Below are 12385 nucleotides of genomic sequence, written 5' to 3'. Positions count from 1 at the left end.
CAGGTAATTTCAAAAGGCTGAACAGATTACCCTAGTGTCCTAAAAATGGGTCTGAATAGCAAAATAAAACTGTAAAGATAAATAGCTAATTCTGGCCCTGTCATAAATGTACAGCAGGAGGCAGGTCAATGAAAATGAGGGCTAATTAATAAATGGCTGCTCGTCTTTATTCTGCAGGTAAGAAATAGCATTATAAATATAGACAATGACAAACATTTTAATAATAAAAAATTGGATTTTTGCTTTAATGAAAACTTGAATGTCAGTTGAAAGATGAGCTCTGTCCACCTGTAGATGTACAAAATTCATATTCCTCGGCTTTGACAAACCACTGGAGTTGAGATAGATGCTGTCCTTAATGGCTGACACAAAATTAGCAAGCATGAGAGTTTCTTTAATACGGGTTTCTCAAAAGTCCTCTTGAAGCTGGATGTCATTAAAAATGAAAACATGGGAGAGGTAAACAGAATGCGGTAACATGGAGGACGCTGGCTGGCCTATGAAGAGGATCATTCCTTACTGTAACATTTTGTTGCAAGTCCCAGATGCACATTTAAATCACTGGGTTATTTGACTCACCAGTTTTCTTAGCCAGGTATGTAGAAGCAGCGTTTAGGAGACACTGGGGATGAGGTCAAGGACACTGATCCATGCTGGTGGGTCCATCTCACCTTCCAATGGCCAGGGAGGATTTTCCCACCTCTATCTCTCGTATAAATAAAGAGGGAGCTATGTCAGACACAGAGCAAGAAGAAGATCTAGAAAAGGTGGGGAAAGAAGCAGAGAAAGGTTAAAGACTCTTAGAGGAGGAGTAAATAAAGGGAAGAAGGAGAGGAAAGAAGGTTGCAAAGAAGAAGCAGAAAGAGGAAGAGAAGAGGAAGGAGGGAAAGACAGAAGAGACATGGAGGGATGCTAAAGAAGAAATAGAGGTTGAGGCTTTCCAGGCTGAAGTGAAAGTCCTGAAGGTACTGGATCTTTAAGAGGACTGGAGTGTGTGAGCAGTCCCTTTGGACTGGGGAGCTGGTCATGTTAAGAGTTGTGCAGGTCAAGACCACTGCATAAGCCCTACTTTTGGGATGGGAGAAGCATGAGAAGAGGAAGCAGCTGTGAGAGCAGGGGCTGAGAAGGGATTTGACTTAAAACCCTTCAGCCTGACCCGGTCATCAGGAGACAACCTGTCAAACCTCCTGCCTCTTTGAGAGGGAGAGGGAAGGAGGGATGGCTCTCCCTTTCCTCGCTTAGCTTACCTCAAGCAGGCATTCCAGATAATGGAGGATCAGCGGATGATTTGTCAAGGACAGAGAGAGGGGGAGAAAGTACATAAATGAGTGAAGAGACTGTGCTTGGTTCCAGTTTAGAAGAAACAATGTATTTACCCATTAATAAAATTCCTGATTTACAAATAAACTCAAGTTTAAAGAATACCATCGTTGATAAGCATTCTCCATCTCCAGTGGTGGAATCAACATGGGAGGTTTGGGAGTGGCTTGGAGCATGTACAGTGGGGCCTCTCCCCTTAACCCAGGTGCTGCTGAACAGTGTTTGACCCACACAGGGTCAAGAATGGAAGTTTTTAAAATAACATTTCTCAACAGTCATCCTAAGGCTTGATGTCTTTAAAAATAAAAAAAACCTGGGAGAGGTTAATGGAATGCATTATCATGGAGGAGGCTGACTGGACCCATACTGTAACATTTTGTTGCAAGTCCCACATGCTCATTTAAACCAGTGGTTCTTAATCTTTGTTACTCAGGTGTTTTTGAACTGCAACTCCCAGAAACCCCAGCCAGCAGAGCTGATGGTGAAGGCTTCTGGGAGTTGCAGTCCAAAAACATCTGAGTAACAAAGGTTAAGAACCAGTGATTTAAACCAGTGGTTCTTAACCTTGGGTTACTCAGGTGTTTCTGGACTGCAACTCCCAGAAGCGTTCACCACCAGCTGTGCTGGCTGGGGTTTCTGGAAGTTGCAGTTCAAAAACACCTGAGTAACCCAAGGTTAAGAACCACTGATTTAAACCACTGGCTCAGAGTATTTGATCCACCAGTTTCCTTGGCAAGATATGTAGAAGTAGCAGTGTGGGAAACACTGAACCATGACATGTGTGTTTATTGTAAACAGTGGCATTCTGAACAGGTTGGTGTTGTTCATAATTGACACAAGAAGCAGAGGCTTTGTAATCTGCTAAATGTGCTGAAAGTATTAACAAGCATCTTGAGACAAAATGAAAAACAAAAGGATTATACAGCACCTCTTTCCCTTGTATTTTTCAAAGGAATCCCCTTTAGACCCTAGGGATTTATAGCATACAAGAGGATTGGTCCCTAATAGTATGCAGTATAACTTCCCCCTGCAACAATTTATAGTTTTAATAAATTTTAATCCTTCCTTCCAAAAGGTTATCACACAGAAAATAGGAACAGGAACATTTTACTTGTTTATAATATTAAAATTAGTCTTAAAATTCACTACTGAGCCTTTAACTAATTAGTCCGCTTATTTATGATAATTAATTGAACAATTGTACCATTTATAATGAAAATAATTTATGCATATCTTTCGCTTCAATCTTTAAATTACTTTTTAATATCTGGTTTTAATGATAAGCCCTTAATGCTACAACTCAAAATTTATCATAACTATATATTAATTTATCATAACTATATAACTCATATATGCGTTTAATTACCATTTTTATTATGGTTGCTACCTCTTTAATTGGTTTCCTTATACTTTAATAAGGATTTGAGAGTCCTAGCAACCCTCTCAAGTAAAAGTTGCTGTAACCTCCATTTTTCAAATTCTTGTGAGGTTAACCCAGTTTCTCCTCTTGAGGTTTCCTCCTGCTGAGCCTTCCCTGGCTCTATCAATTAAAGAGAACGTTCCTCTTCCTGAGGTAAACTTAGCATATCAGCAGCTCCCTCCATAGCATACTTTTCCCCTCTCGTAGAAGGCATTTATGTGCCGTGGTACCCCACTAGACGCTTACCCCGCATGACGTCGAAATTCTTGACGATGACATTTTTGCAATCGCTATTGCGATCACAAAACAATGGTTCCTATGGGGGAAATCCACTTTACGTTGATTAGGAGCCTGCTTCGCGAACCGTTTGTTCGCAAAACAAAGTTTTTTCCGGCTCCGCAAAATGGCTTCCCTCTGCAAAATGGCTTCCTTCCCTTCTCAAAGTGGCTGCTTTCTGGACGGCAGCTTCGCATTACAGTGGTTTAGAACAGCTGATCAGCGGTTCTCTATGGGCAGTCTTCACTGGACGATGAGGTATTTCCCCCACTGGAACACATTGACCAGTTTTCAATGCATTCCAATGGGGATTTTTTTTTTTGCTTGACGACAATTTCGCTTAGCAGCGATTTTGCTGAAATGCATTATCGTTGTCAAGCGGGGCACCACTGTATTTCTTTTTCATTGGATAAGTTGGTTTATTCTATTGAAATCAATGGTCAAGCCAAGTCAAGCCTCAATTTAAAACTCTTTTTTTCCTTTTTGAGTTAAAGAGAGTTAGATTTAGTTACTTTGTAGCTCTTTGAGGGCAGCCTCCACAAATTGCTACTTTGTTACTTTTAGGCACTTAGCCTCACTGTTCCTTGTATGATACACTGTTTCTTTTGGCCTCCAGCCACACAGCTATTTCAGATTACTGTACTTTTATTTTTCTGTTTTTTAAGCCTCTGCTTGTTCCAGTTCCCTCAGATCTGTGTCTGACCCTGGCTTTCGCTCTTGGTCCCCTCAGCGCTCCCTTCTTAGAGCCTAAGATCCAAAGCTAGCCCACTGGTCTTTCAAAATTTCGATGTAAACCTCTTAACAGACATTGTTCCTTCAGAGTCTTTCCCTCTCTTACTCCCGGATCTGCGCTTAGGAGCCCCTAAAAACTCTGGAGAGTTAACCACTCCATACATGACAGACCTCCCTGACTAATAGGTATCTTTGACTCAGGAAACTTTATTCTTTTCTTTGGCCTTACTGGACTCTATTCGAATCCCGCCACTGCCACCACGTTGTCACGTCCACCCAGTGTCCTTTGTTTATTTTTTCTAAACACAAGTCCGCCCTCTGGATGCATTTCCTCACTTCACGCTGCCACCAGGTATTATTTCCTCAATGCCAAATTGATAGTTATTAGACACATGCTGCTAATACAACAGATTTATTGATGTCACTATTTGATTTATTTTTCTTTTTTCTTTCCATCTTGAACAATTGATTATTGATGTTGTATATTGTTGCTTTATTTAAATTGTTTTCTTTTTAAGAGTTGTTAACCATCCAGAGTGGTCAGTTGGCCAGATGGGCGGGATATAAATGCAATAAATAAATTAAATAAATAAATAAAAAGGTTGGCTCTAATCCAACATTCTAATCATAAGCAAGTGCCAGTCAAATCCATGGGATAAGTCTGACCCTCCACTGCACTAGCCAAGATTTCTGGCAGTTGTAGTCCCAGAACATCTGGGGCCTGAGGTTGGGAACCACCGTTCTAATGGGTGATTGCTTTTGGTGGCAATAAGATTAGTAAAAGATGATAGAGATAGCCCATAATTGGAACTGAAAGCATGTTCCATGTAAAGGGATGATTGAGGCAATCCTTCCACATTTGTGAAATGAGACTTCACAGGAATCCTGTATTTATGTCCTGAAGACTGATCACCAAACAAAGCAAGCTAATTTTTGCACTGCATGAAGGAAAAGAAGCTTCTGTTGTGACACTGCTTTATCAGTTAAGGATTTTCCTCTTTAACCAAGGGAGTCAGTGTGGTTTAGTAGATAGACTACTAGACTGGGACTCAGGAGACATGGGTTCATATATCCACTTGACCGTGAAAACTCACTTGGGGAGAAGCAATGGTAAATCCACTCCTTAAATATTTCACCTTGTAAACCTTATTAGGATCATCGTAAGTTGGGTGTGACTTGATAGCGGAGAGCACAGACACAATCAGGGGCTTCTTTGTAATTAGTTTCTGGACCTAGCCATGACTAATTTACCTGGATTGGAATCAATAACACCAGAATTTTTATTGATCACATTTCTGGTGTCATGATCAATAAAAGCAGTGCTCCATCTGTATCTAGGCCTTCCTTTGCATTAAGTACTGTCAAATAAATTAGGAATGCCTGTGTATGACATTCCCAGATTTAATAGGAATGTCACGAACAGTCCTACACAAGCAGTGCACATTTGTGTGCTGAAAGGGAGACCCCCCCCCCAAATAGCTTCTGCTTCTTTTGAGACATTTTCTGCTTCGTGTTTGGAAGGCCATTTGCTGGAATAGATAATTGACCTTTGTGTGCTACTTTGGCTTGGATGATATGATTTCCCAAATCACCCTTTGCACAGAGCAGACACAATTTGGGACAATCTAAGATTCATGTTTCCTCTGCACTACACTAGGGTCTCAACAGGTTACCTTGATGCAAATCATTTAGCTGAGAAGTTAAAATTGAGGTGATGGGGTATTTATTATTCAGCCCTCCGGTCCAAAACATTATGAATAGATTGCATTTCAAATCTAAAAACTGAAATATTGATCGGACCATCACAAGCAATTAATTGTGATTGTTAAGGGACACAATGCTAAGCAGTAGACTTTATCTTTTCAGACGCATGTCGATATCTTTTTGTAGCATGGAAATACCTCGTGGCCCATGATAGTGCCCTTTCCTCAGGATTGGTTGCAGCCTGTCAGATTTCCACAATATATCAGAATGATTTCCTGTTGATATTTTCTTTGCTATCTTTGCCTAGCTCCACTTGGATATTTCTGTGTATGATCAGAAAGGGAGTTGGACTGAGTGACACAAAAATAGCTCTCAAAAGTCTGCATTTTGTAGCAACCCTGTTTGCTCTTCCTGTGATTTCACAAAATGATTACAACTGCATTTGTGTTCATAAGCTTCTCCATGGTGCTAATTAAGTTGATCACAGGTGGGAATTCCCCAGGGAGTTTGCAGATGGTGCTTTATATATTGTTTCCTCCTGGCAGTTGACTATACTGGAAGAGAATTATTTGCTTTCTTATTTTGGAATATGGTATCTAGAAAAAGGGTCCATTGTATGTAGATTGAAACACACTCTGTTTGCATGGGAGAAAAAAAACATGAATGGCCAGTTGGGTAGGTCATTAGATACCTTCTGTATTTAACATATAGGAAATCCTTTTGATCAGAAAAACAGATCACTGATCAGCTACAAAGCCTTGCCTCTTATCTACACAATGTTCTTTATTAATTGGGAATTCAGTTGGATTAAAGTTATCATAATTTATGGTTACAACAAACGTTTGAATGGATTTTTTAATGGCAAGCTACTTTTTTGAAAGCATATAATGTGACTAGTAATCAAAAGAATGAGTAACCTGATTTCTTAGGAAATGTGTTCACAGCTGTAACTATACTGCATATATAATAGAGATGTGTAAGGACAGTGCTTTTATATAGATGGATATACATATCTGTGTGTGCTTACATTTGTAATCATAATTATATATCATTTTATTGGTTGTTGTGGGTTTGTCAGGCTCTTTGGCCGTGTTCTGAAGGTTCTTCTTCCTAACATTTCGCCAGTCTCTGTGGCCAGCATCTTCAGAGGACAGCACTCTATGCTCTGGTGTACTTGGCTTGGGAGTGGAGTATTTATGGCTGTGAGATAGGCTTTTGTCTTTTTCTGAATATGGGTGATTAGTGCATCTTGTTGTGGGTGTATTGTTGTGATAAGGAGGAGAGATTATCTGTCACTGTGACTGATGGTTGTCATTAGCTGGTCTTTTGTGTGTTGTGATCCCCGTTCCTTGTGGCTGGGTAGAGTCTTCTGAAGATGCCAGCCACAGAGACTGGCAAAACGTTAGGAAGAACAACCTTCAGAACATGGCCAGAGAGCCTGAAAAACCCACGACAACCATTAGATCCCAGCCGTGAAGGCCTTTGTGAATACATTGAACACCTCTATGGGGAGGAAACAGACAGACTCGGAGACTGGAAACACTCCGAAGCAAAAGAGCACACCTGCTATGTTCCTTAACATTTCTACTACGCTGCTGAGACACAAAAACATACCAGCCTTCCTCAGGACAAAAAGCACCATCATTTCCCCACAGGCCAGCCACATCTACGACTGCCTGGAACATGCCCTCCTTCGGGAAAGAATCCACACAACCCGCAAAAAACAGGACTCCACAGACAAAGAACTACTAGGCCTACACATCACTATCAGCCAAAAAATGAGAAGGCAAGATTGGGACCCTGTCTTACAAAAAGATGGAAAAAGAAATGATGAACCACACAGCCAGACAAAAACAGAAATTCAACAAATGCCAAACAAGCCAACAGAAACCTACATTAGACACCACGCGCATCCTCATCAACCTATCGGGACGCCAACTCTCCCCAGAAGAAACCTCAGTCTTAAGCAAAGGAGGAAATTTTGCAGTCACACCCAGTAAAATTCCTGTGGAAGACATAATTGCCAGCGTGGAATCAGCATGATATCATCTTCCAGAAGAAAAAACAGGAAATAAGAGGGGAAGTGACTAGGATCCTATGGAAAACAAAAAACCCCAAAAGCAACATAACAAGAAAGGAGAGAAATGCCATCAGGTCCCTGAACTCAGACCCAGACATCATCATCCTGCCAGCAGACAAAGGCAATGCCACAGTAATCATGGAAACAGAAGAATACAAGGACAAAATCAGAGAACCTCTAGACCCCACCACCTACAGAAAACTGAAATGGGACCCAACCAACAAAATCACAAAACAAACAAACATACTGATCAGGAGTTCCTCCCTGCACCCCAACGTCCTTCAACAAATCTGCAAGACAGAAGCTCTCCCACTATACGGGCTCCCCAAAATCCACAAAGACTCAATCCCACTCAGGCCCATTGTAAGTGCCATCAGCTCCCCAACATATGAATTAGCCAAACACCTTGCGAGCCTCCTACAGACCCACATTGGACAAACCTCATCCTGCATCAAAGACTCAGGACATTTCATAAGCAAGATCAGCACCCTAAAACTCAACCCTGGGGACAGACTGATCAGCTTTGACATAGTATCCCTGTTCACTAAAGTACCGATAAAGGACACCCTGACACTCATCCAGCAAATCTTTCCAGAAGACATCAAGGCCCTATTTCAACACTGCCTAACGACCAGCTATTTCCAGTGGGATAATGAATTCTATGAACAGACAGATGGAGTGGCCATGGGGAGCCCCCTCAGCCCGGTTATAGCAAACTTCTACATGGAACATTTCGAAAAACTTTCCCTGGCTTCAGCACCCCTCGCACCCACAGTCTGGTTCCAATATGTGGATGTCACCTTTGCAATTTGGAGCCACGGTGAAGAAAAATTGGAAGAATTTCTCAACCATCTCAACAGCATCCACCCATATATACAATTCACCATGGAAAAAGAAATAGAGGGCCAACTCCCATTCTTAGATGTCATGATCCTATGCAAAACTGACCTCTGACTGGGACACAAGGTCTACAGAAAACCCACCCACATAGACTGGTACCTACACAAAAACTCCAACCACCACCCACAGCAAAAAAGAGGCATAATCAAAACACTGGTAGACCATGCAAATCGGAACTGTGAAGCTCAATTTCTCAGCACTGAACTCAACCATTTGAATTGGGCCCTACAGGCAAATGGGTACTCCAGAAATGAAATCAGAACAGCCATCAAACCAAGAAAACAACACCGAACTGAAGAAGAAAAACAGCCACCCACAAATAAAGTATTTCTGCCATACATCAAGAGGGTCACGGACTGCATGGGGAAACTTTGAAAAAACACAACCTACAAACAGTATTCAAGCCCACCACAAAAATACAACAAACGCTACGGTCAGCAAAGAACAGAAGGGACCCCCTCACCACTGCAGGAGTATACCGGATACCTTACAGTTGTGGCCAGGTATATATTGGAACCACAAAACAAAGCATCCACACCAGAATCAGAGAACATGAGAGACACTGCAGACTAAAAAAAACCCAGAAAATACTGCAGTAGCTGAACATGCCCTAAAACAAACTGGACATGAAATTCTATTTCAAAATACTGAAATACTGGACAATACCAGCATTTCATTACGTAAGACTGCACAGGGAAGCCATTGAAATCCACAAGCACCAGCAGAACTTAACAAAAAAGAGAAAAGTTTGAAACTCAACAAAACGTGGCTCCCAGCTCTCAAAAATACATCGTGCAAAAGGTCAACGAACTCTACCCAGCCACAACCGGGGATCACTACATACAAAAGACCAGCTAATGAAAACCATCAGTCACAGTGACAGATGATCTCTCCTCCTTATCACAACAATACACCCACAACAAGACACACTAATCACCCATTTACAGAAAAAGACAAAAGCCTATCACAGCCATAAATACTCCACTCCCAAGCCAAGTACACCAGAGCACAGAGTGCCGGCCACAGGGACTGGCACAACGTTAGGAAGAACAACCTTCAGAACACGGCCAAAGAGCCTGAAAAACCCATAACAACCATTAGATCCCAGCCATGAAAGCCTTTGCGAATATATCATTTTATTGCTTAACTATCATTCTTTCATTCTGAGCTGTGAGTAGTTTGTAATTTGGTAGTTGCATTATCAAATATAATGTGTTCTGTCTTTTCCTCCAAAATGTACTACTAGTTTCTGAACTATTTTCTCATTCACTTGAAGCAGGTCAGAATAAACCAAATTTGAGTTTGTATTTAAAGTATTTAACAAGGTTCTGCCAATATGATGATGGGACTAGATTTATGAGAATCGACCTTGTTTTATATTTTCCAGCTAACTTTGCCACATAATACATAAATTCATATGTGTATAATGATATTTATATATCATTTATTATCTCATTATTTTCTTTGGGGCCCTTCAGATCTTCTGTCTAACTTAGTGAAATAATGACTGGCCTGAAAATGGCCCCACTTATTCATTTTTGTACTGGGGAAATGGTAAAGTGCAAATTTTAAGCAGGGCTCAAATCATATCTTCCAGATTCATGCTTGCTGTTCATGTATCTTATTCTAAATCAAAAAGTTGCTTGTTTTTTAAACAGTTTTCAGCAATTTTCAGACCACTTGACAGCATAATTTCACTATTCCCTTTATAGAGGATTAACTCACAATAATTGGAAAACAGTTTTATTTTTACTTTTATGTTGTACCTGAAAGTATTGTCTTGAGTATATCTTCTTAAATTTTGCTTTAGTTTATGTAGCCTTGTGCCATCATTGCAGAGTTGTTGCATTGATACTAGATATTAATTTGATATTAAAAAATTAATAAAGTAAAAAAAAAGTTGCACCAAATTGTCACAAATTTATATATAGTTTTTTCTTCCACTGTTTGACACTATGATTTGCTTTTATCCTCCCCACCTCTCTGCTTGTTGCTTTAAAATGTGCTGTGTTTGCTCTCCATAGGTGGCAGACTGTGCATGGGATGAAACAGTGAAGGTCTATAATCCATCTTCGTTGGCTGTGCCCGCCTAGAGTAATGGCAGCTGATTGGGAGGATAGCTGACATGGAGGAAAATCAGTGCCACTTTCCTAAGACAGGACTGGATAATATGTGATTGCCTTGATGACAACTTAATTTTTTAAAATATGATCTTAAATAAAGTCTTGTAGTTAAGGACAGGTTTACATGTTGTGTTCATCACACAAGTACACACCCGTGCTGGACCAACAGAATAATCACAAAGAATGAGGTAGACAAAAAAAATGGAAGGGCTGCAGATTATGCAGTCTCCCAGCCTTCTCCAGGCTGATGCCTTCTGACACATCTGTAAACCCGCATGTCGGGGAAGGTGGTATACACAGGATATGTGGTAAACCGCTGTGTAGATAAAAGATGACTAGACAAGAAGAGGGGGAAAATATAAATTGCTTTGCAATTTAATTATTCATTATTGTTCCAATGTAAAATACCTTATATAACATTGTGGCCTCAGTCGGATCCATATGGTGTTCATTTTATCTCATTGTGTTGATTGACAATAAACAGCATATCATTCTGTGACTCGGCTTTATGTGACTTGTTTGAAGTTTTCTTCTTTTATTTTAAAAAACCCTATAAACCCGTTTGTTCTTTTATTCATGTCTATCAGTTGAGAAAGGGAAAGTGTCCAATTTCTTACAGCCATGTCTATACATTTGTGCATCTTCTGTGATACATCTGCTTAACGGATCTTTGATATAATAGCTTTGTCCAAGAAATTCACAGTCGCCTAGGGCTATTAGTGAAAGGAATTTTGAAAGAGAAAAGAAAAATACAAACAGTGATCAGTGCTGGGAATTGGCAAACATACTGTAGCTAGGTACATTATAGGGAATTAATTTGTTCATAGGCAATAGACATTTCTGTGGATAGTTGGCATAGAAGACACAGTAGACAGTTTTTCAAAAAAGCCCATAAATTCAGACGTCAATGTGGAGAAACTGGTTAATAAAGATCAGTCAGAGTTTAAAACAAGGGCACCGAGATGGTTATTAAAATGGGAGAAATGGAGTTGAGCTCGTTTTCTATCACATTACTCTGGACAGGCTACTCTAATTTTGAAGGCTTTCTTAAAAGGCAGACAAAAGGGGAGAGGAATCGGAGAAAAAGGCAAAGGAGTTTGCAGCAATTTATGCTGAAACTGAGCCCAGAAGCTGCTTCCTCATAAATGCAGGTGAGCAAACGGGAGCAATACAGTAAGATGGTTGAACACATAATGAGGTAGCTCAAGCTCTTTTGTTGCCTGAGGCAGAAGCAAAATCCACCCTCATTGCAGCAGCTCAGACCTTTCTGCATTTCAGCAGCGACAATGTACCTGTCACAACAAGACAACCTGTCACAACAAGACAGTAGAGAACTGCATGGAATTTAGTGCTTTAATAGAGAGAGAAAGAAATTAGGTTAGGTTGTGCCTTTGTGTCCCCACTGGGTTACTGGCATATCTCAAGAATGTGTGCACAAATAGACACAAAAACACACTGCCAGAGGCTGGAATTTAGTGGTGGCGGCCACAAAAATAGCCAGCAGAGCTTTATGTACACCTGGGAGTTCCACGAGAAGGGAGCTGCTGTCGCTTGGTTTAAAAACAACGAGGAGGAACACACAAGTGATGGGACGTTCCCAGAGATAAGATTTCCCTCCAGAGGGTTGATAAGCTCTCCTCTCTCCTTCCATATGATCTACATGACCAGGGGCAGAAAAGTGTCAGGACAAGAAGATGAATTAGCAGCTGTGAAGGAGGAGGAAAAAGAGTGAATCATGACTATTTTATTTTTTTGCAAGAATGGAAGTTGGAGATAACAGCATCCCTGCTACCATATCACAGTGTTGGGGGGCAGCAGAGCACCCATTGG

At 40.7% G+C, this 12385-nt stretch overlaps 1 protein-coding gene across 1 annotated transcript in view; it reads left to right on the top strand.

Moving 5' to 3' along the window:
- PEX7 (peroxisomal biogenesis factor 7) overlaps positions 1 to 11054 on the top strand; it is an 83439-nt gene extending 72385 nt beyond the window's left edge. Inside the window, exon 10 of the mRNA XM_020779379.3 lies at positions 10457 to 11054. Coding sequence (XP_020635038.3) covers positions 10457 to 10525 — 69 coding nt within the window. The 3' untranslated portion in view covers positions 10526 to 11054. The remainder of the gene's footprint in view (positions 1 to 10456) is intronic.
- Positions 11055 to 12385: the final 1331 nt, after the last annotated feature.

Source organism: Pogona vitticeps, chromosome 1, assembly GCF_051106095.1.
Source record: "Pogona vitticeps strain Pit_001003342236 chromosome 1, PviZW2.1, whole genome shotgun sequence".
NCBI lineage: Eukaryota > Metazoa > Chordata > Lepidosauria > Squamata > Agamidae > Pogona > Pogona vitticeps.
This window is presented reverse-complemented; position numbering and strand designations above follow the sequence as displayed.